The 23,094-nt window shown below is 35.9% G+C and overlaps 4 protein-coding genes and 1 long non-coding RNA gene across 5 annotated transcripts; 3 read left to right on the plus strand and 2 right to left on the minus strand.

The window, feature by feature from the left end:
- The first annotated feature begins 375 nt into the window (after nucleotides 1-375).
- Nucleotides 376-2,167, plus strand: LOC116002079 (epoxide hydrolase A-like). Its single transcript, XM_031242091.1, has 2 exons — nucleotides 376-1,254; nucleotides 1,991-2,167. Exons 1-2 carry the CDS (start codon nucleotides 532-534, stop codon nucleotides 2,018-2,020), a joined length of 753 nt encoding a protein of 250 aa, XP_031097951.1. The 5' UTR covers nucleotides 376-531; the 3' UTR covers nucleotides 2,021-2,167.
- An 839-nt stretch (nucleotides 2,168-3,006) lies between these two features.
- On the plus strand, nucleotides 3,007-4,488 carry LOC116002078 (epoxide hydrolase A-like). The gene is made up of 3 exons (XM_031242090.1): nucleotides 3,007-3,559; nucleotides 3,698-3,939; nucleotides 4,102-4,488. Exons 1-3 carry the CDS (start codon nucleotides 3,083-3,085, stop codon nucleotides 4,346-4,348), a joined length of 966 nt encoding a protein of 321 aa, XP_031097950.1. The 5' UTR covers nucleotides 3,007-3,082; the 3' UTR covers nucleotides 4,349-4,488.
- Nucleotides 4,425-7,869, minus strand: LOC116002080 (probable acylpyruvase FAHD1, mitochondrial). Its single transcript, XM_031242092.1, has 7 exons — nucleotides 7,685-7,869; nucleotides 7,438-7,603; nucleotides 6,344-6,396; nucleotides 6,022-6,084; nucleotides 5,516-5,566; nucleotides 5,300-5,417; nucleotides 4,425-4,681 (listed from the first exon to the last, which is right to left on the minus strand). Exons 1-7 carry the CDS (start codon nucleotides 7,796-7,798, stop codon nucleotides 4,569-4,571), a joined length of 678 nt encoding a protein of 225 aa, XP_031097952.1. The 5' UTR covers nucleotides 7,799-7,869; the 3' UTR covers nucleotides 4,425-4,568.
- An 817-nt stretch (nucleotides 7,870-8,686) lies between these two features.
- On the minus strand, nucleotides 8,687-18,300 carry LOC116001891. Its single transcript, XR_004094323.1, has 3 exons — nucleotides 18,215-18,300; nucleotides 10,958-11,110; nucleotides 8,687-9,057 (listed from the first exon to the last, which is right to left on the minus strand). It is a non-coding gene; the product is annotated as an uncharacterized LOC116001891 (long non-coding RNA).
- On the plus strand, nucleotides 14,135-15,938 carry LOC116001890 (protein DETOXIFICATION 55). The gene is made up of 2 exons (XM_031241837.1): nucleotides 14,135-14,351; nucleotides 14,442-15,938. Exons 1-2 carry the CDS (start codon nucleotides 14,310-14,312, stop codon nucleotides 15,897-15,899), a joined length of 1,500 nt encoding a protein of 499 aa, XP_031097697.1. The 5' UTR covers nucleotides 14,135-14,309; the 3' UTR covers nucleotides 15,900-15,938.
- Nucleotides 18,301-23,094: the final 4,794 nt, after the last annotated feature.

The following is a 23,094-nucleotide window of genomic DNA, read 5'->3' on the forward strand; positions in this document are numbered from 1 at the left end:
CTTCGACAGAATGTGAAATTGACATTTATAGATACAAAATATTAAAAAGAAAAAGCTAGGAAAAAAGAAAGAAAATGTTTACCGCCCTCCCGTACAATTATGACTCTTTATTAGTTTAAAAAATTATTTATTTTTATTAATTAGAAAATTTTCATATCCAATCAAAAGACAACATATTTAATGACAGATTAAGTCCCCTCACCAAAATGTCAAACTATCCATATTACCAAACCATTGTCCAGTGCCGTGCCGGCCTAATCTTGTCTTTGGTAATAGAGACGTGACTTTGCTTTGGTACGTTTTTGCCGGCCCCCCGACCCAATCATATGGACTTGTAAGATCTAACCAACCAACTAATAATTCCATGGCGATAATTTCATACACACAACAAGAAAACCAAAAGGCATTTCTTGTCAACAACCAGTCAAGTATTGTAATCTACCATGAAAGTAATATTCTCAACCAGGAGAAATACATTCTAAAGGTCAAATTAAGTAGATCAGAACATATCAGAGCTAGGGGGGAAGGAGAATGGAGAAGGTAACGCACAAGACGGTGTTAGTGAATGGGATAAACATGCACATTGCAGAATTGGGGGAAGGCCCCTTGGTCCTCTTCCTCCACGGCTTCCCTGAGCTCTGGTACTCATGGCGCCACCAGATCCTCTTTCTCGCCGCCCAAGGCTACCGCGCCGTTGCCCCCGACCTCCGCGGCTACGGCGACACCACCGGCGCCCCCACCGACGACCCTTCAAACTTCACCGCGTTTCGCGTTGTGGGAGACCTCGTGGCTCTCCTCCAATCCATATCTCCAGATGAAGACAAGGTGTTTGTTGTAGGTCATGACTGGGGTGCACTCATGGCTTGGTATTTGTGCATGTTTAGGCCGGACAAAGTGAAGGCTTTGGTCAACCTCAGTGTTCATTTTTTCCCTAGGAATCCTCACATGAGCCCTGTTGATGGGTTCAGGTTTTTGTATGGAGATGATCACTATATCTGCAGATTCCAGGAGCCTGGAGAGATCGAAGTTGAATTGGCCCCTCTTGGAGTCAAGACATGTCTTAAAAACTTCCTTACATTCCGCAAACCAGAACCGTTTTATTTTCCTAAAGGCAAAGGGTTTAGTGCCAATACAGAAACAGATGGTTCAACTGCCCTGCCATCTTGGTTGCCGGAGAAAGACTTGGATTATTTTGTCAGCCGGTTTGAGAAGACAGGCTTCATCGGAGGAGTTAATTACTACCGCTGCGAATTTGTGAGTCACCCTTCAATCTCTTTTTTATTTTGAGTCACCAAGGAAATTTGTAATTATTATACTATAGTGTACCCAATGACAAATTATTAGTAAATCAGTCTAAACTTGCAGTCACTATTCGATAGTGTTTCAAAAGAACAAATTAGTAGTAAACCAGCCTAAACTCACTATCTGATAGTGTGCCTAAAGGAAACAAAAAAGTAAACCAGCATAAATTGTCCATAGTTGACTAGTTCAAACAAAAAATGCCGAGCATCCCCATTTATTGTAGTTCTTTAGGAATTTTTGAAGGTATTACTAGGAAAAAGAAGATGAGAGGGAAGGGAAAAAGAAAAAATATAAAAAATGTAAAATAAAAATTAAAAAAAAAAATTTGTGCGCGTGCAGGACACGCATGCACGCGCCATCCGGTGCGTTGTGCGCTGAACGTGTAGTCATGCAGAGCATTTTAACCTTTTCTCTTCTCTTGGGACTCACAAATAATTTATTCTCTGCAAATTAAATTTCTTATATCTCTCTCTCCTTTCTCTTCCAAATCATCATCTCTCATCTCCATGCCATCAAAAAAAAAAAAAAAAAAACTACTATTAGGGTCACTCTAAGCCACTTTTACAAATAATTAATAGTTTGACCAACTTGATTAGGATTGTCCAATCTTTAAATCTTTCTTGTTTATACTTTCATTCGTATTCTCAAAATCTCATTGATCAAGGCTTCCTTATTGCTTAAAATGCAGGAACTGGGAGCTGACTGCACCCTGGACTGAGGCAAAAGTGATGGTGCCAACCAAATTCATAGTTGGAGAGCTGGACTTAGTTTACCATATTCCAGGTGCAAAAGAATACATACACAATGGAGGGTTCAAGAATGATGTGCCATTGCTGGAAGATGTGGTGGTACTCAAAGGTGTGGCTCATTTCATCAATCAAGAAGCGCCAGAAGAGGTTAACAAACATATCTTCGACTTTCTTAAGAAGTTCTAAACTTCCTTATAAGGTTTGTGTTTAGGATGAATAACAACCTTAATAGTGAAGCCAAGTGTTGCACTTCTAAGTTCTAAGTAACTGTGTTTCTGAAAGAATAAATGGAACAGGGTAGGATTTGATGATCTATGGAGTTTCTGATTATTAATTCCCTGCTGTTTTGCAATTTTCGTTTTACCTAAAGCAACGGATTTGATGTTTTAAATCAATTTAAGATACATAATTTGAGTTTTTTAGTCAAAAAAACAACTCCGTAATTGCAATATGACCAAAGGTTGAATTTGAATTTTTTAATTAAAATATATTATAGCAGCCTACTGGCTAAGGCAATGGCCCTAAAGCCCACATTTTTGGAAAATAATAATAATAATTATTATTATTATTACTTCTGTGTCTGAATGTCTGCAAAACAGTCAAGAGTCAACAGGTAAAGGACGCTGTACAGCGCAGCAGCACCAGGTGTCGGGCAAAAATAAAATTACGAGTATTTAAAAAAATAAAAAATGTTCCAAAGTTTAATTAAAAATAAATAATAGAAATTACAAATATTATATGAAAAATAATTAATACAATTAATTAGCAAGAATTACACTTGAATAACTAATGGCTAAACACGTGTGAGAATCTCAACAATTTTAAAGGAGTGTATACCGGGGCGGCGGAGGAAGGACACAAATCTATGATTTTATTTTTTTTTGAAAAAAAAAAAAAAAAAAACAAAAAACAAAAAACAAAACAAATCTTTTATGAAGTGAGAGAGGCCAGGTTGAATACCCTCCCTCGAACACAACTTCACGGAGCTAGAGATTAGAGAGTAGAGAGTAGAGAGTAGAGAGCGAGAGAAAATGGAGAAGATAACGCACAAGACGGTGGCGGTGAATGGGATAAATATGCACGTAGCAGAATTGGGGGAAGGCCCCTTGGTGCTCTTCCTCCACGGCTTCCCTGAGCTCTGGTACTCATGGCGCCACCAGATGCTCTTTCTCGCCGCCAAAGGCTACCGGGCCGTGGCGCCGGACCTTCGCGGCTTCGGGGACACCACCGGCGCACCCACTGACGACCCTTCCAAGTTCACCGTGCTCCACGTTGTGGGTGACCTCATAGCGCTCCTCCAATCCATCGCTCCAGATGAAGACAAGGTGTTTGTTGTAGGTCATGACTGGGGTGCAATCATAGCTTGGAATCTGTGCTTGTTTAGGCCCGACAAAGTCAAGGCTTTGGTCAACCTCAGCGTCCACTATGCCCCTAGGAATCCTAACTTCGACACTGTTGATGCCATGAGGGCAATGTATGGAGATGACCACTACATCTGCAGATTCCAGGTACAAATTAAACACCTTTACATTACAACAAAAAACCATCAACTTGGAATCTTGATAGCATAATCTGTAAATCATGAAATTAGTACAACAGAGATTCTACATACTTGGTGGTGGTTCTTCATTCTTGTAATGATGCAGGAGCCTGGAGAGATTGAAGCTGAGTTAGCCCCTATTGGAGTGAAGACATGTCTCAAAAGCTTCTTAACATACCGCAAAACTGAACCATTTTATTTTCCTAAAGGCAAAGGCATTAGTGCTAACACTGATGGTCCAATTTCCCTGCCATCTTGGTTGCCTGAGGAAGACCTGGATTATTTTGCCAGCCGGTTTGAGAAGACCGGCTTCACTGGAGCAATCAACTACTACAGAGCTCTTAAACTGTGAGCCACCCCCTCTCTTGCACATATTTTCTCCATCCCTGTATTTGCATTCAGACTAAAGGTGTTTAGTGGTAACTGGTAATCTCATAGTATGAGTAGCAGAGTAGTTATAAGTGATTTCGATTTTCAGATGGGCCTAATATTGAGGGATTTAAAATGCAGAAATGCGCAGCTGACTGCACCCTGGACTGGGGCGAAAGTAATGGTGCCAGCCAAACTTATAGTGGGAGAACAGGACTTGGTTTATCATATTAAAGGTGTAAAAGAATACATACACAATGGTGGGATGAAGAATGTGGTACCACTGCTGGACGATGTGGTTGTACTCGAAGGCGCAGCTCATTTCATCAACCAAGAAGTTCCTGATGAGGTTAGCAAGCACATCTACGAGTTCTTGAAGAAGTTCTAAACAATCTTTGTTGCAAAGCCACATGTTAGGCAGCTTAATAATAAGTTTGATTCTGTAAGTCTTTAAGTATGTGAGATGATCCTGAAGTTCAAACTTTTCATATGAATAAAATGCTTCTGCTGTTTTACAATTTTATTTCACAATGAATGTAAGATGGTAGACCTTCAGCCTTCAGCCTTCAGGTCTGGGTCAGTTACAGTATAATAGTACATTGAAAATATCATGGTTTAGCAATCTGACGCCTTCCAACAACAAAGTGCACATCCAGGATACCTGTAATTCCAGCTTCTATCTTTTGTCCTACCTTCACTGGGCCAACACCTTCAGGAGTTCCTGTTGAAAGAGGAATAAATATGTCAATCGTTGTGATAATTTTCAAAAATTATAAATGTGTAAACTGTCCCGCTTGGGCTTTTGTTTTCTGGAAATGCAAACTCGCACAGTTCCATTTTGTTATGGCGAATCCTAGACATGAAAGTAGACAAGATGCATAAAAGCAAGCAACCATAAAGTAACCAATAATTCATCACTTTCCTAAAACAAATATTAGCACTGAAGTGATTTTCCTTCTCCTAAGTCCGGTGTAGTTCAATATATTTCATAAAGAATACTGATTTCAAGAATAAATAAATAAAACTTTTTAACCAAATAAATAAATAAATCTAGAAGGAACATAACGCAGCAAGATTGCCCATATCCCCCATCCTTGATGAGTTGATGGCACAAAAAGCACACAAATCAGTAAAGGAACCATGCACAGGGTGCAAAATCCTATTTGCCCAATGACCTTATATTGGAAATTACTAAGGCCCTACCGATTTCATTACCTTTTGTTATTGGGCTAATAGAAAGGTAATAAACTTTCAATCATGGTGTTTCTAAAGAGAAAACAGCTTTGCATATACTGCCAATTCACATATACAATAATAAGTATAATTTAGAATTTCATACCAGTTAAAATGACATCACCCTCAAGTAGTGTCATAATAGAACTTATGTAGCTAATCAAATATGGGATCTTGAATATCATATCCCTTGTAGAGCCTTTTTGTCGAATTTCTCCATCAACCTGCAATGTAGTAGGATAGTGCAGAGATCAGCCCCAATCATGAACACAAAAACACAAATATATGTACATGAAAGGCAAAGAACAAGCATTTATTATACCTTCAACCACAATTCAATATCATGGGGATCTGGCACCATTGATGCTGGAATCTGCGAAAAACAGATCTTTGATTATTAAGGGATAAAACACACAAAATGCTAAAACTATAGGAAAACGTTAAATGAGAAGTTTCTGCATTTGCATTGATAATCAATGTAAAGGATAGAACGGCCCAACGAATTGTCAAAATGATTGCATATAAACCTACTCAGGAATCATTACTACAGATCCAGCCCTTTCTTAATATTGTTTCCAAGTAATTCATGGTTGTACTATAAGATAAATATATGTAAACACTCAATCTGAGTCGGATTTGCAGAAAATGCACGTTAAAAAGGGTTTTAAATAGCTGATATCCAATATTGAAACACTATATCACAATGACAGTTCATTTAGATGTGAATACGAAGCCAAATTGGCAAAATTTGATTGCTCAGAATCAGATCTACAAAATGAATACAGAGAATTGAAGGAGACATAATATTAAAGTGGAAGCATTTCTTACAACAGCACTGATTGGAGTGAAGGTGTCTTGGCCTTTAGCTACAGTCCATGGCAAACCTGCAGACTGGCATGTAGAACAGCGAAAAATCATAAACATTAAATGGCAGAAAATAGGAGAAAACAAATAGAAAAACCATCAGCTGGAGAGATGAGGTTAGAAGGGATTTCCATTTGAAACAAGTGATGGGAGAAAGTAATGGAAGGCAAATGACAATGTACAATTTACAGAGATCATCCCCAACAGAGAATAAGGAGCATTTCAAATTGGCATCATGATATTAGAGAGGCACTATTCAAACTGGAAGATGAAAAAATATTCATACCTTTGCAGCAGATTGGATCTCCCTTGCAGTCATATCCAACGCAAGAGCATAACCTGAAACACAAAGTTTTAACCAGTCAATTTGATTCCATGTGCATTGTGACAATCTGCATAGAGTAATTAATATTCAGCATTCAACAATAGAACCAGGCAACACCACCAAAGAAGCTCAAATACGGAACATATTTAGCAATCTTGCACTCAAAAATAATAAAACGCATATAATTATGTAATAATATATACATATATATATAGCATGACTTTATGTAGCAAATAAAGATCACACTCTACAGAAACCAGCAACAATGGCTCTTCATTACACCTCTCAAGGTCTTATTTTAACAAATCTGTCACTTTACATTGCCTTTTAGTTTTAGGAAAAGGATGTTTCTGCTGACAACCAAACCAAAGTTCCTATAGTCTGAACAAATTCAAAATTGTTAAAACTAACATAAGTTTAAAGCAAGAAGTTATTGATTTCTCAACAGCAAACATAACCATAGAAATTCAAAAACTCAGTATGTGTTATGTGTGGCTCAACTCCATGTAGCCACTAGCCAACCATTTCTACATGATCTATCATGCATCTCTCCATCATCATGCAGTGCAGCACATTGCTGCTTCCATGCTGCACATCCGCATGTGTTCACGGCAAATGGCGCAAGCTCTCCTCCAAGAAGTGTATAAATAGTTTAGTTTTCTTTGCATTCATAATCAATTCATCATTACATCTTTACCTCGTTTATCTCATCCTTGTAATATTCTCCCAATTTAGCAATTTCTTAATTTGTCATTTTTATATTTTCCCATATTATTTAACTTCTTTTTACATTTTTAAAGCCAAAATCTAACTTCTCCTTACAATTGTTTGATTATTGGCTTCTGCATTATTCTGCTATTCTGCTATTCTGCTATATTCCTAACACTATGCACATTGAAATTAACTAATTAAGGCACCGATCCACTAGTACAGTGCTCCATAAATCAGCACATTGAAAGTCAACATAACCATCAAAACAGATGTCAAAACACCAAAAAGAAAAAGAGTTTTCAGGCAAATAACTCAAAAACAATAACCTAAATTCATAGAATTACCTCCGACATAGTCCATAGCAGTGGCCTCGGATACATCCCTAGCTTTTTTGCTCATCACCACCGCCAGCTCCACCTCATGATGCAGCGATTCCAGAGGATGCGGCACCTGGATCGTTCCTCCATTTTCCAAATACGAACTTGTCGGCTTCAGAAACAGCACTGGCTCCTATAGTAATACCAGCAATTACACACATCAGACGTAGATAAAATATTCAGACATCCATACATATATAGATGGAGGGCGGACCTTAGGGACGGCGTTGCCGAGCTCTTTGGCGTGAGCAACATAGTTGCGCCCGACGGCGACTATCTTAGTGCCGATGCTAAGGAGCTTCTGAGTAGCTGACGTGGTGGTCGCCATCTTCGTGCTTGAGAATCGTACGAATACTTCGTTGCTGTGTATGTATACATACTGGCACAAAGATGTTTTGCAGTCAAAGAAAGAGTCGGCTTCCAAAAATTTCTAAGGGCCTGTTTGGTTTAGCTCATTTCAGATGCTTGCTTTCTTTTGACTTTTATCCCGTATCTTGTTCGAAATTGATTAATATAATGCACTAGTATTTTAGCAGAGGGCAAAGCATGAAAGCCTAATAAAAAGCAACCAAGTTGGGGCAATTTCATCCAAGTTATATGTTTGACTCGTAACCAAGTTAATTTTGAATGTATTTTTTTTCATATTTTCGGCCATGTCCATCTAATCGATATCTCAATTGAAAAATTGAGATTATTTCACATGTTTTTATGAAGGAATTGGGTACCATGAATTGACAGACTCTACACACTTTTAATTAAATACTAAATACTATAATTAAATTGTGCTACATTAGGAGGGGAAATTAGGAGGGTATCTAACATTATTCTTCTCACTTAAATTGCACCTATAAAATCAATTGTTGGAATAATTGTATGAAGTAAAAAAAAATTAAAAAATAAACAAAGACAAATTTTATATAGGCCCAAATTGTACCAAATGAACATTGACTAGATGGCAAATGCCCAGAGGCAGAACAGCAGTAAAAAAATATGGGTTTGGGCCTTTGGGTGGTTAAGTCTTGTGAGGAGTCGTTAGGGACTGCAAAAAAATCAAACCGATCGAAAACTAAATCGTACCAAGCATTTTGATTTTCGATTCAATTTCATTTATAAGTTCAATATTTTGGTCAATTTTTGTAAACCGGCCGAAAAACCAATAATAAATACAAATGAAAAAAATATAATAATAATTGCTTGATAAATAGAAGTCCATTCATCCACAGCCCATACTAAGGCCATTATATTATATTTATATTTCTTAGAATCAAAGGCCCGGTTAGTATATCATGATTAAGAAACCTAAATCATAATCCTCAAGTACTAGATTGTGAACCGTCTTTGTTATGGTCCACACAACAATGATTGAAGACAGAATCAAACTCTAATTGTCACAATGTAGAAATTACACTTAATATGGTAGGCTCCTTATAAGCACCAGGTACGATTCCTCCCACTTAAAAAGAAATTGAATCACCATGATTTATTCTTTCACTATCCTTTCAGTCCGAGGTGGGGAACTCTTAGGACGAGAGAATTTCGCCTTTAGTGTATAAGATTCGACCCTCTTTCACTCCATAGATAGAGCATCTACAAAGGTATGAAGAAGCAGACAACACATTTTACGCAATTGCACACCTTGAGCAAAGCCAAAGACACGAAGAAACAGAGTCGTACACATCAAGACTGCAGAGCAATCGCAATTCCGAACCATTTTATGTTGAATATTTCTATGAAAAATACTACTCCCAAATTCTACTATCAACTTTTATTCCCTCTCTCAAAATTTTAATGTTGACATTTTCCTTAAGACTCACGTGATGAAGACAACTTATCATTCTTTGTTGCATCAATAAAAGTGATGAAGTAAAAAAAAAAAAAAAAGCACATGTAGTTGAACTCTATTTCTATTTCAGTTTGAATTTTTGGTTTAAATTTTATGAATTGGTTCGGTTTTCGACATTAACCACACTATAAAGGGATAGCCCTACCACACACCAAGGGATAGCCCAAAGCTGCAATGGGATTTCTTTTAGGCCCAAAGGAATCATCATAATCTGGAAGACAGGAGCACAAAAGGTCAACATCAGTGATGGAACACCTAAACCTTACACCTTGTCCCACTTAACATCGCAAAGTCCTGATGTTCGCTTTTACCGAACAGGTAGGCACAACCGCACAACCTCCTCTCCAAATAGACAGTGGGGACTGGGGAATGGATGATAATATAATATGGCCATCACTCTACTTATTCTACTCTTCAAGTTGATTTCTATGGCTCATTAACTCTATTGTTAGATTGAGATGTACACTAAAATCATTCCTTCAATATAATTTCATATTTTAACTGTCACAATCAATTTTCAATAAAGTAATCTTTGATTTACAAGAAAGCCCACTCTGGGAAAATCCATAACCTTAGTAGGCAAATGACCACAAGAATGAAACTAATAAGACCAATAAACGCTCACACTAGGAGTCAAACTTGGAACATTGTGGTTACCAAGTCAACAATCCGGCTCGGTTGGAGTTGCCCCACAATAAAGTAATATTATCACAAGCCGACATTGTGACTCTAGCTAGCAAAAGACTACAAAGGTAAAATAGCTTAAGTTGTCCATAACTGATCGACTAAAACCGAGAAGGCCAATAGACCGCTCTCACTGGGAGTTGAACTTGGAACCTTATGATTACCAAGCTAACAACCCGACCAACTCAACTAGAGTTGCCCATACAATAAAGTAATCTTATCACAAGTTAATCAAATAAAGTCATAACTTTAAATATAAAAAAAATACAAATTTAAGTATTATAACATAATTATACTCCGTAACTTTCACTCACATTTGTGTGAAAACAAAACTAAATCTCTAGCCGATTGGCATTCTTGGTTTTAGCCCGTATGCACAATTTAGACTAGTTTACCTCCTTGTGATTATTTTTCAATTACGGGATTCACCCAATGTATACCCTCTATTCAGTGTCACTCAAAAAATCAATTTCCCCACTTCATTAAAAAACACAAGTACACAATTTATTGTAAATAGCATAACAAATGGCAACAGTGACAGATATGATGGTAATAATTAAGAAAAAAAGGAATGGAATGCGTCTTGGGCATCCCTTGATGGAGTTTGTTGCATGTGCACAAGTTAGCAAAGCAACAACGTGCGCACGATGGACTTGACAAGTAACTACTTCACATGATTTGGACTTCACAATACCTTCATATGAGTTGTGTTTTTCTATTTAAGTAAGCTTTTGTGCACCTTTTCCTCTTGGACAAAAACTAACTGCCCTAGTGGGTAAAAGTACGAATGCCTGCCTGCCTGCCTACCCATCCCACCCTTCAGTCACTAGTTCTTAGCTCATGTTACTAGTGAAAAATGTGTGCCTAATCAATGGAGAGTCAGTTGTAGTTAGGACCAATAGCACATGTTGACAAAATTAGGATAGTTTCACGTCACAAAACCATTTTGGAAAAACTCACCATTCACGTGATGATATTGCCATCTCTCCATTTGGCAATACGGTTTTTACCCCCTGTGATCTATCTAAGAATCATGAATTTCCATGGAGTTCATCATCACATGGAAACCATGCCCTCCATCAACAGTAGTAGCCACCTTCTCTTTTCTGTCAACTGCAAAAAGAAACAGAGTTTATGAATTTGAGGCTGTAATTGGAGCAAACATTTTCGAAACACAACTCAACAATGTTGAAATTCATGGCATACAACATTAGAGTTGGTATTAAAGTTTTCTTTTACAGCAATAAGTAATAATTAGTTGTAGAATACCATTGGTAGCTAGATTCAACTTTTGGTTATAGCATTGTTCAAAAAGTAAATGCAGAGGCATAATGGCTACACAGAAGAGAAATCTGACCAAATGGCCTGCCTAGATTTGGACAAATAGGGACCCCAGATTTTTGTCCAAAAATAACATTCTGGAATTTTAACATGCAAAGAATTGTCTTTCGACACATTTTTATCATTTCAACTAGAAATAGTTTTATAATGCCATGAGTACTGCATGGAATTTCGACACTTGACACCAGTGGCATTCTGCACTTTGAATAACTTGCAACAAAAGCTACTCGTATTGTCCCCCAGCAGAATTCAGTGACTTAAAGCTAAATACAACAATGAATAAACTCAAAAATTTGAATTCAGCCATGAAGCGCAAATAAGTCCAGTAGTCCACACTCCACATAATCTCCAGACAATGTTTGAAACTTGACATTTAATAATGATTCACATTGCAGATTCACAGTTTTTCCTCATAATGCACTTTGCAGTAAATATATTGTGCAAAATATATTCTTCAAAAAGGAACTACCTTTCTGCTATCATAGGATTCATAGCAAACAAGTATACCCCTTGAGCAAAGCACTCATGACAAGGCAAAGTTGAATTGAAAGATAACTAACAATTATAAGGAAAAGAAAGTGATAATAGTCAATTTACTTTATGACCCAATAGGTACGCCTCCATGATGTGGCACTTTCTTGAGGAAAAGAGAGCAAATATTATGGACAATCTAGTAAGAGGAGATTCTAATATTCTATCCACTAATGACTTTCTAAACTTGAGAGGTTACCTAGAAATACAATAATAGCCATTGATTATAACTAATGGAGAGTTTTGACCAAATCTAAACAGAGATAAAAGTGCTATATTCATAGAGAAAACATAACACCCAACCCTCAAGAGCAATTATTATACACAGACCCACATGATCTCTTTTGGGTGGTTGTTATTTATTTATTTTACTTCAATTAGAGTCCCATAAACTGATAAACCATATTATGTAATTATACTATAATACAGCTCTAGACCTCAAGCTTTCATGCCTACAAACAAAAAGCAAGGAGCCAACCTAAGTAAAAGTGGGGCAATGAATAAATAAATGACGGATATGATGCCGACACTTGTGCATGCTGTAGTTACTGGAGCTCACAGAGAAATGAAACATCATTTGACCTATTGGTGGTTGGAGTACAACATTATCCTCTTGTCAAAACATGAAGGATTTCAACATTTCAACTCCCCAATGAATTGATGGAAATATACATATCACTCATTGTGGGGGAATGGTAACCAGTCGGTTGTGTAAATTCTTTGATACAATGCCTGAGACATTGGGACCAAATGCACAACATTGAAGAGAAACCTTTTGGGACATTGCAAGAGATGCAACCATTCTCTTAACAGCCGTACAAAATTAGCTGTTGAGGTGATACTCAGTTTGAAGGTATAGTATCTCCATCTTTGAAATGGGAAAATGATTATGCTTAAATTGCAATTTGTCTACAGAGATTTTTAGAGGTGGGGATAATCATTGCTTTTTAGTATTCATTTGGCAGTTAATTGATGCAACTAAATGCACATGCATGGTTTCATCAGTGCAAGACAAGATTATTTTCAATTCAAGTTCTGATTACTTTTAATCAGAAAGAATGACAAATAAACGCACAAAGAGACGTAGGTATCAGGTTTTCCAGGAAGACACTGTATTATGTAAGGAGAAAAAACATAAGGTTGGTAAATTATGAGATCGGGATCAATTCAAAAGATGATGTTATGTAAAATAAGCTGGTGATGCAATTGAACTCAATGATAGATACAGATCAACGCCAAAAGGACTAAGAACCAAAGGCACGCTTCTGAAGATACTGTTGAGTTCAAAGTTGCATGCTTTACTTAAGGAACATGTGTAGTATCAGTTACAGACTTACAGTTCTGATTTGACTTTTGGCATCATAAGTATGCACTGTCATGATAAAATGATGAAAAAAGCAGAAGTGCGTGCCCCCAATAGTATATGCTAAATCAAAAGATTGTTGTGTTAAGTGCTTGGCACAAGGGGTAGGCTACTACTAAAATCGGGTGTTTGGTCATAGTATCCTGGATACAGTTGGCGACTTTCACATAAACATCAAAGGAAGGTTTTTGCTTAGTCTAAAATATCAAGCTGCATGTGACACAGAACCAAATTGAGGACATTCCACTACTTTAATGGATTTACTTTTCTATCATAAACATGATAAAGAAAAACATGAGGCATGACTTTTCAGGGATTTTGCTACATGTTTATATCATGGAACTCTATTGATAAAGACCTTGGCTAAACAAGCTTATTGTAATTCTATCCATTCAAGCATTCTACAAGGACAGATGATAGTAATACATAAAATAATATCCCACGCAAAGTTATCAGAACCAGATCCGTGTTAATATTCTTGGATTGAAACTAAACTTTGTTCATAAAAAGTAATGCATACTTGAATTTGACAGGTAAAAAAGCCAACATATAATTTCTGAATTTTTTGGTAAGGGAAATAAAAATGTGGAGGAAACTGAGGTTGAGCATGCTATGAAAAATTAAATAAAAATATCCATGCATCTGCTTCGAAGATAAATCATAGTACCATAGATTTAGGTAAATAATATTTGAAGATGGCCATCTAGATATGCTCTGATATTTTCTGCAAAGGAACAAACAGTTGGTGAAGGGCAGCTACTCTTTTATCATGTAGGATAAGTCATAATTACAGTGCTTATAAAGTAGCTATTCCATATATTTATTTTTTAACAGTAATCGAAAATCCCACTGCCTCCTGCCCCTATAAAACTCCTTCAATTGTTTTTCATTTGAACATCTCTCTCTCCTTCTCCCTCTCTCTCTCTCTCTGGATGATTGCAAGTGTGTCATTGTGGAGTTGGTTGTTTATGCATGGAAGTAAAACTGCATGAGTAAAAGAATACACACAACCAACTGTATCTCTTATGCTGAAAGCACAAACATACAAGAGCAAATACTAACCAGCAAGAAGAAAAGATGGCAGCAAAGCAGACACAAAAGCACTCAACAATACCAGAGGTATGAAAACAGAATCTTACAAGTTACAAGAGTGAAACTCGCATACATGGATCACTTTGATAACAACTTTCTTTTTCCATAACTATGCAGGTAATAGAGGAACTGAGGAAAATGATAGACACAGGTTTTCCAATGCTTGCAATGGGCTTGATAAGCTACGTGAAAAACATGATTCTAGTAGTGTGCATGGGAAGGTTAGGGAGTTTGGAGCTAGCAGGCGGTGCATTAGCCATAGGCTTTACTAATATTACTGGTTACTCTGTCTTGTCTGGCCTAGCATTGGGGATGGAGCCAATTTCAAGCCAAGCTTTTGGGTCAAAAAACCTGACCATAGTTTCTCTCACTCTAAAAAGAACAATCTCAATGTTACTCATGGCATCTTTACCCATTGGCCTCTTGTGGTTTAACTTAAAGCCTCTCATGCTATGGCTCCACCAAGATGCAAGAATAATACACATAGCAAGCCTGTTTTGTCAGTTTGCTATACCAGATCTTGTTGCTAATAGCTTTCTTCATCCTTTGCGTATATATTTGCGCTGCAAAGGGACAACATGGCCACTGCTATGGAGTACTTTAATTGCAACAGTGTTGCATCTTCCCATTGTCTTTTACCTGACTTTCAGCCTTAAACTTGGGATACAAGGAATTGCAATTTCCACATTTGTTGCTAACTTTATTGGCTTGCTCTTCCTTTTAGGCTACATGCTCTGTACCAATGAACAAAATGAGGCCCTATATAAACCCCTAGCCACAAATTTGAAACCTTCTACTTCAATAGGAGAGGAATGGGTGATCCTACTTCGTCTTGCTGTACCCAGTTGTCTAGCTGTTTGCTTAGAGTGGTGGTGGTACGAGTTCATGACACTTCTAGCTGGTTACCTTGATCGACCTCAAGTTACCCTCGCAACAGCAGCAATAGTGATACAAACTACATCTCTGATGTACACATTGCCTTCAGCACTTAGCAACTCAATCTCAAGCAGAGTTGGGAATGAACTTGGAGCAGGCAGACCAGGAAAGGCCAGATTGGCAACAGCTATAGCCATAGTTCTGGCCTTTCTAGCATCTGCATTTGGCATCTTACTGACCACCTTAGGGAGAGAAGTCTGGGTAAAAATATTCACAACAGATACTGAAGTTCTGGAGTTAACAGTAACTGTGCTACCCATCATTGGACTATGTGAACTGGCTAATTGTCCACAAACTACATGTTGTGGGGTTCTACGAGGATGTGCTAGGCCTAACATTGGCGCATGCATTAACTTCTATTCATTCTACTTGATGGGGGCACCATTGGCCATCATAATGGCCTTTGTTTGGAAGCTAGAGTTTAAGGGTCTTTGTTATGGTCTTTTAGCAGCTCAGGTGGCCTGTGTAATCTCAATGTTAATAGTAATTTACAGAACAGATTGGGAAAAAGAGTCAGCAAGGGCAAAAGACTTGGTGGGAGAAAGTAGAGAAACATCATTTGAAGATCCAATGATAAAGTTCAAGGAAGGAGAAGAGTTTAGGATTTCTTTTGAAGAGGGAGTAAGTTTACAAAAGTAATACAGGCACCAGAGAAGGAAATAGATGCCAGCACTGGAACAATGACAGGATTTTCAATTTTGTATTCTCATTGTTTAGGTCATAATATATGTTACAAAATACTAATATGTTTTCCGTATAAAATAATAATATTAAAATTTAAAAAAATAATAATAATAAAATCATGCCAGGAGTTTAGTGGTACTCAAAATTTTAAACATGTTGATTGAAAGATGTGAGGATGAAAGGTATGCAGGAGATAATTTTCTGATTTTCTCCAACTATTTAATGCACGCATGTATAAGACTGTTTTTTGAAAAGCATAAAAAGACAATTGGTAACCTCTTATTCACCAAGAAAGTATATTTCAGTATAACACAGTTATACATAGCAGCAAGCTCTAGGTAACATACAAATGTAACATTTTATGGAACAACAACTGCAACCAAAAAGTGTATAAAACCAAAATTTGTCCTAGTTACCATCTCCCAACATAATTATTTCACATTGAATGAAGAACCTAGACCAAAGCTAGAAAAAGACAAGATAGTTGGATTTTATATTTAGTAGAAAGCTCTCAAAAGCATCATTGATTAATATACAGCAGGAAAAATCATATAACTTTTAGGGAGAAAGAAATAAAATAGCTTCTGTTGATTTAATTGAATGTTCATTCCAGCACCCATATTTTGTTTCACTTAGCACATCAAGAGACTAATAAATTCCTTGAATAGAAGTATGAACCTCAAAAAGATAGTGATTCTTCATTACCTGAAATGGAAACAATTAGATGTCCAGTACTCTCCTACGTGACAACCTAGAATGGAATAAAGAGGCACTAATTCAGATGCCAATATTCCTTGTCAAGTGATACATGGCTTATTGTGTGTCTCCTCTATAACACTAGCTCATTATCATTAAACTACTGATCTATCTCCTCGACTGATTTAAAACTGTATGCATAAATCAACACCCATATTTATAAATATTATCAGTCATCTCGTCACATGCATCGTTCCCTGAAGCTGAAGTTTATAAAAATATAGCAAATTATCTGCTTTCTTTGCTTAAGGTTTATTTTCTTTCCCTATTCCAAAATTCTAATGATCCCATCACTACCATTCAGCACCCTTCATCAAGCAAGGTGACCTCCTGTTTCTGGGTGCATATTTTTCAGTGCCTCTGTATACATATAGGTCTAAAAGACAATGGTGAAACAGGATGTGGTGCCAAATGACATTGACAGAGGTGATTTAGAGTGTCAAGGATGATAGAGATTCAAAAATGGTGTAAGGCTTGGAGGAGTTGGGCACACTAGTTTGGGTTTCACCAAACCTGAATGTTTCTCGTCTCTTTCTTTTTTTTCCCCTTTATTTTGTTATAAGTAAATTTCCGTTTTTATTTTCTTACAACTAACAAGGGCATTTCATGGATTTTAACTTATTCCAGCTCCAAAAGTAATTCCACACTCCCAAATGCAGAACATAAAAGGCAGAAACTCTGGTGTTTACTTCAGTCCATGTTCACTGCATTTGACCCCTCACCCCATTCCATGATACATTCCATTATTACCAAGGTTCAGCTTTATAGTTCCAAGAAGCATAACTGTTTGTTTACAATTCACGGGACAGATATGTCCCACTCATTGAAACCACTTCGGCTCTTTCTTAAGCTAAAAACTATGCGTCATAACCACAAATACATTTTCTTAAAAGTTATTCAGAAGTAAACATCCTTACTCTTTTTTTTTCCAATTCCATAAGCAAAGTATAAGCTGCTTAAAACCAGAATTTTTCTTTCCAAAAATTAGGACATAGGTACCCAGCAAGCATTGGAACAAATTCTGTAGCAAAGTAGAAGGCATACACTGGGAAGTATGGACATTCTATTTAAACAAGCCAGGATAGTTTTTGCAGAACCAGCATGATACAGAAACATGAAATCAGTTTTTATATACTCAATAATTTTGAGATTTTCGTTACTCTTTATTGACTCAATAAGCACGAATTCATCATCCTAACTTCCTAAGCCTTTTATCAATGGAGAATACTTTCTATCTCTTTATTATTATTATTATTATTATTATTATTATTATTATTATTATCAAACGAAGGTAAAATAATTCATAAATCTAAGTGTTTCTACAATTGTCCATGGAAAATCAACATAACAAACCACTGATTCAGTACAGATGAATTTCTATTTAAATGATAATGATAGAATTGAAAGCTTCAACGCTCCAGAAACCTAAATTACAGCACACAAGGGTACACCGAAAATGACTCATCATATAATTATATACATGTGACGATAGGGATACACAGAGGAGAGCATACCAAGGTCGGTGCTCGGCCATTGGAGAGCAACGGAGTTGGCGGATGATGGGGGCGCAGAGTATCGGGAAAGGAACGTTGTAGTTCCCGCCTCTTAGAAAGATCTAATCTGGACTTTGGTTTTTTGGACTAATGAGTATATTTTGGTGAAACTTTGGCCCAAATTTTTTATTAGGCTTCAGTTTTATCATATTGTCACAATGTCACATGAGGAGAATATGGATCCACTCACCATTTAAAAACCTGAAAAATATTTTTTGAAAAACCAAATTGAGGATGGAGGTATCAATAACATTATCTCAACCCAAAGAGATGATGGATGGTCAAAATGATTGGGATCTTTTTTTTTTTTATAGAAAAATGATTGGGATCTTGATGCAGTAGTGAGAGGTTGCAGCAACCTTATTAGCAATTCAAATAACCAAGATGTTCATGAACACCTCAATGGTGGTTTTCCTAGTCAAACCTATGACTCAATTTCTTTACCCTCTAAACAAGGCGATGATCCTGGTAGCGATTTTCCCAACTTAGTTACTCAAGGTGCTATGGCTCAATCCTTCACTCACATTGCAAAGCACGATCAAGGTCCTTGCCAACTAATCGAATACTAAGCAATGCACACACCCTGCACTGCCATTGCACCGTACGATTCCTCAAGCAGTCTGCACCATCCGCCGATCACCTGACCAGACTAGTTCGAGGCTCTTTTGGTCGTCGACGAATGTCCAAGGCGGCCAAGAAAGGTGTGGAAAGACCCCAAGACTGCAGACTTGGGAGTAATCCACTAGCCACCCATTAGCAATCCACTAGTACCCCACAGGGTTCGCCACTCGCCGGGGGCGCACCCACATCCTAGGCAGAACGCTCATCTCCCACGCTTATTTAAAGAATTCAGAAAATGTCTTTCGACTAAAAATTTAAGAAGACATTTTCAACCAAATTGGACATTTTTTTGTTGACCATAATAAATATTTTCCTTGGATGAATTTATTTTATTTGAATACCCAAACAAGAACAAAAATCATAAAATGACTCCTGGAAGTCATTCTCTGAACAAATCTTTATTGAAAATCTTACATGTGAATTTGATGCAAATGTAAGTATGTAACTTCTCAAAATTTGACATGTATATAACTATATAAGGTATTTGAATCAATAACCTTATCTCAACCCAAATAGATGATGGATGGTAAAAATAATTGGGATCTTGCTACAGTGGTGAGAGGTTGCAACAACCTTATTAGCAATTCAGATAACTAATATATTCATGAACATCTCAATTTGGTTTCCTAGTCAAACCTATGACTCAATCCCTTTACTCTATGAACAAGACGATGATCTTAGTAGCGATTTTTCCAACTTAGTTACTCAATGCGTTATGACTCAATCCTTCACTCACACTGCAAAGCACAATCGGTGTCATTGTCAACTAATCGAATACTACGCAACGCACACACCTTGCACTACCACTACACCGGATGGCCAAGGCGGCCAGGAGAGGGGTAGAAAGTAAGAAAGACCACACGGCTGCAGACTTGGGAGTAGTCCACTAGCCGTCCATCAGCAATCCGCTACAGGGTCCGCCACTCGCCGCGCCCGCCCTCACATCCTAAACAAAATGTTCATTTAAAGAATTCAAAAAATATATTCGACTAAAAATTTAGAAAAATATTTTCAACCAAATTAGGCATTAGTCTAAATGAGATTTGAATATTTTACCTTGAAAACAAAAATCTAACTTTAGGTCAAAGGACTAAAGAAGCAAATTAACTTAAGGATCAAATTACTTTTTTTTTTCTTGATTACATTATCTATTTTGATATTTAATCTAAATATTTTTTGTTAACATATTCCACTTGAGTCAAACTCGACAAGAGGTCAAGCAGGTGCGCAAAGATTCCCCCTAGGAGGCTAGGAATCATATAAAAACTTCATTTATTTTTGCAAATCTATGGAAATATTCAACCCAAATAACTATAATTATTACAATATATAAAAATTGCTATTAGCTCTTCACATATTTATTCCTAAACGTTATATATTTATCAATTACTCATAAATTAGTTGATCTAATTATAAGTTAGAAAAAAACTAAATGTACTTATAAAAAAATATGAATCCAATAATATCACATTAAAAAATTAAATATTTTAAAATAAACTTAATAGAGAAATATAACATCACCATTAAAATTATCATATAAATAAAACTTATGTGAAGACACAAAGACAGTGTGTAAGAGCCCCTTGGCATAAACTGTTGTTAATCATTCATTACAAGAATAAACAAGTAAACAGCCCCTTCAAACCCACATCTTAATCATCAATAAAGTATATTGTAAATAATTTTTTTAAAAAGAAATAAATAATTTTTAATTATACCACATTTTGAGCTTGTGCCGACTGAAGTGATAATAATCGCTTATTTTGAGATATTAGTGATCGATTTATAAATAGTATCATAAAATTGACCGTGACGAAAATAATTAAAATAAAGATAGTTTTAACTAATTATAAATAGAGAAATGAATGTAAAATAGATAATGACTACTTTTTGCTATTAATTGAGTTGTAAGAATAAGATGTGTCATTTTAGACAACGTGTAAATATCTGCGGTAGCCTCAAACCAAGTTGGTAGGATAATTGACTTGATAATCACAATATTTCAAGTTCGACTCCCCTTGAGAGTTGTATATTGGTATTCTTAATTTGAGATAGTCAACTCGTCTTTTATAAATGATTTTTTAACAAATCAGGAGCACATTAATAGTCAAATTGATCCTATATCTTTGAACAATCATCACAAACTCCGTAAACCTAGTCAAGCGGATCGGCAGTCGGTAACCGACCTGACCCAAACTCCGTAAACCTTATACACCTCCAAGTCAAGCGGGTCGACAGCCGGTAACTGACCTGACCCAATAGAAGTGTCGAGATTATTATTATTATTATTATTATTGTTGTTATTATTATTATTATAAAAAAGACTCGAGTCTAAACAATAATAATATTCTCCCATCTAAAATTTATAAAATCCCAAAATAAAACTAAAAAACAAATTGGGGTTGTGGGGCAGACATAGGGTGCCAACTGCCAACCAAGTCATAACCTCGTAGCACATGCGGAGTTGAGGATTCCACATTGCAACACAGTGTAGTTGAATTGTATTAGTAGTTAGTTAATTGTTGTTAATTACTCTTAAAATCTTCATAAAATCTTAATTAACAATTTTGTACCAAAATGTCCCAACTGAAGACTTGACCAAGAAAATGGGAGAAAGAAGAATGGAGTTGCTGCCACTGTTAGACCCGTGAGAAACTTTGATTTGGATTTGGTTTTGCATTCAAATCATATGGCAAATGTTCGTTCTTCCTGAGTTCATGTGAATAATAATAATAACAACAACAACAACAACAATACTACTACTAATAATAATATTTGTTGTTATTATTATCATTGATCACTCAATTGGTTTATGTAATGGCACAAGAATGGTAATTACTAAACTTGGAAACCATGTTCTAGAAGCAAGGATATTGTCCGGAACCAGTGCAGGTGAGAAAGTACTCATACCGAGAATGTCACTTACTCCATCAGACTTGAGGTTGCCGTTTAAATTTCAAAGAAGACAATTTCCATTAGTTGTCTCATATGCAATGACAATTAATAAGAGTCAAGGACAATCACTTTCTCATGTAGGCCTATTCTTGAAAAAACCTGTCTTTAGTCATGGACAATTATATGTTGCAGTTTTTAGGGTCACTACTCTAGAAGGGCTGAAAATATTGATTTGTGACAGTGAAAGCACCAGAGAAGGGCTGAAAATATTGATTTGTGACAGTGAAAGCACCAGAAAAGGGCTGAAAATATTGATTTGTGACAGTGAAAGCACCAGAAAAGGGCTGAAAATATTGATTTGTGACAGTGAAAGCACCAGAAAAACTTCAACAGCAAACATTGTATACAAGGAAGTTTTTAAGAATTTGTAAATATTCAACTTCATTCTAAAATAATATTTTAACTTTATAATTGTTATTAAATTTATTATCTTCTTTACTTTCAAAACAAAATTTACTACAGTAGTAATTAAAGTAATTATGTTTTAATTTCGAGATTTTTTTTAATTCCAGACTATTGTATACTATTTTTTTTAAACTATTCAAACATATTTATTATACAAAAAAAAACTATGGGAACAAAACTGTTTTAAATCAAGTAATTTAAAAAAACATTCAAATACAGTTTGATTCCAAGAATCTTTAATCATCTTAATGATTTTTAAAATTATTTACACTTTTTCCCATATTTATTTAGATAGTAATGACATTAAATATCGAGAAATATATTATTCATAATTTTACACTTATCTTATCATTGAACAAATATACACTAAAAATATGATAATTATTTATTGTTTATAATTTAACCTCTAATTTATTATTAAAATATCTAATAAAAAAATTTCATCCGTGCATCGCACGGGTAAAATACTAGTAATAATAATAACAACAACAACAACAACAATACTACTACTAATAATAATATTTGTTGTTATTATTATCATTATTATAAATGATGCACTATTTAAAGAGCTCTAGCGGAGTTTTTTCTCTCGACTAAGAATCAAACTCTATGCATATAACTCGAACTCTCAAACTAAATATGAATTAATCTCATATTGATGAAATATCGAATCTTGTATGGACTAAAAAAAGAAGAGAACCTTAAAAAATTGATCACTTAGCTTATTCAATTAATCCAACTCCCCTCATTCCAAATAGCGCTTTTCATTGCAAGGATAATAGCTATTTTTTTAGTATAAAATGATTTACCAAACAAGGAAATAACTTATTTTTAAGAATATTTTTTTATTTTTGAGATTG

The sequence above is a fragment of the Ipomoea triloba genome, chromosome 13 (assembly GCF_003576645.1).
Source record: "Ipomoea triloba cultivar NCNSP0323 chromosome 13, ASM357664v1".
NCBI classification, from domain to species: Eukaryota; Viridiplantae; Streptophyta; class Magnoliopsida; order Solanales; family Convolvulaceae; genus Ipomoea; species Ipomoea triloba.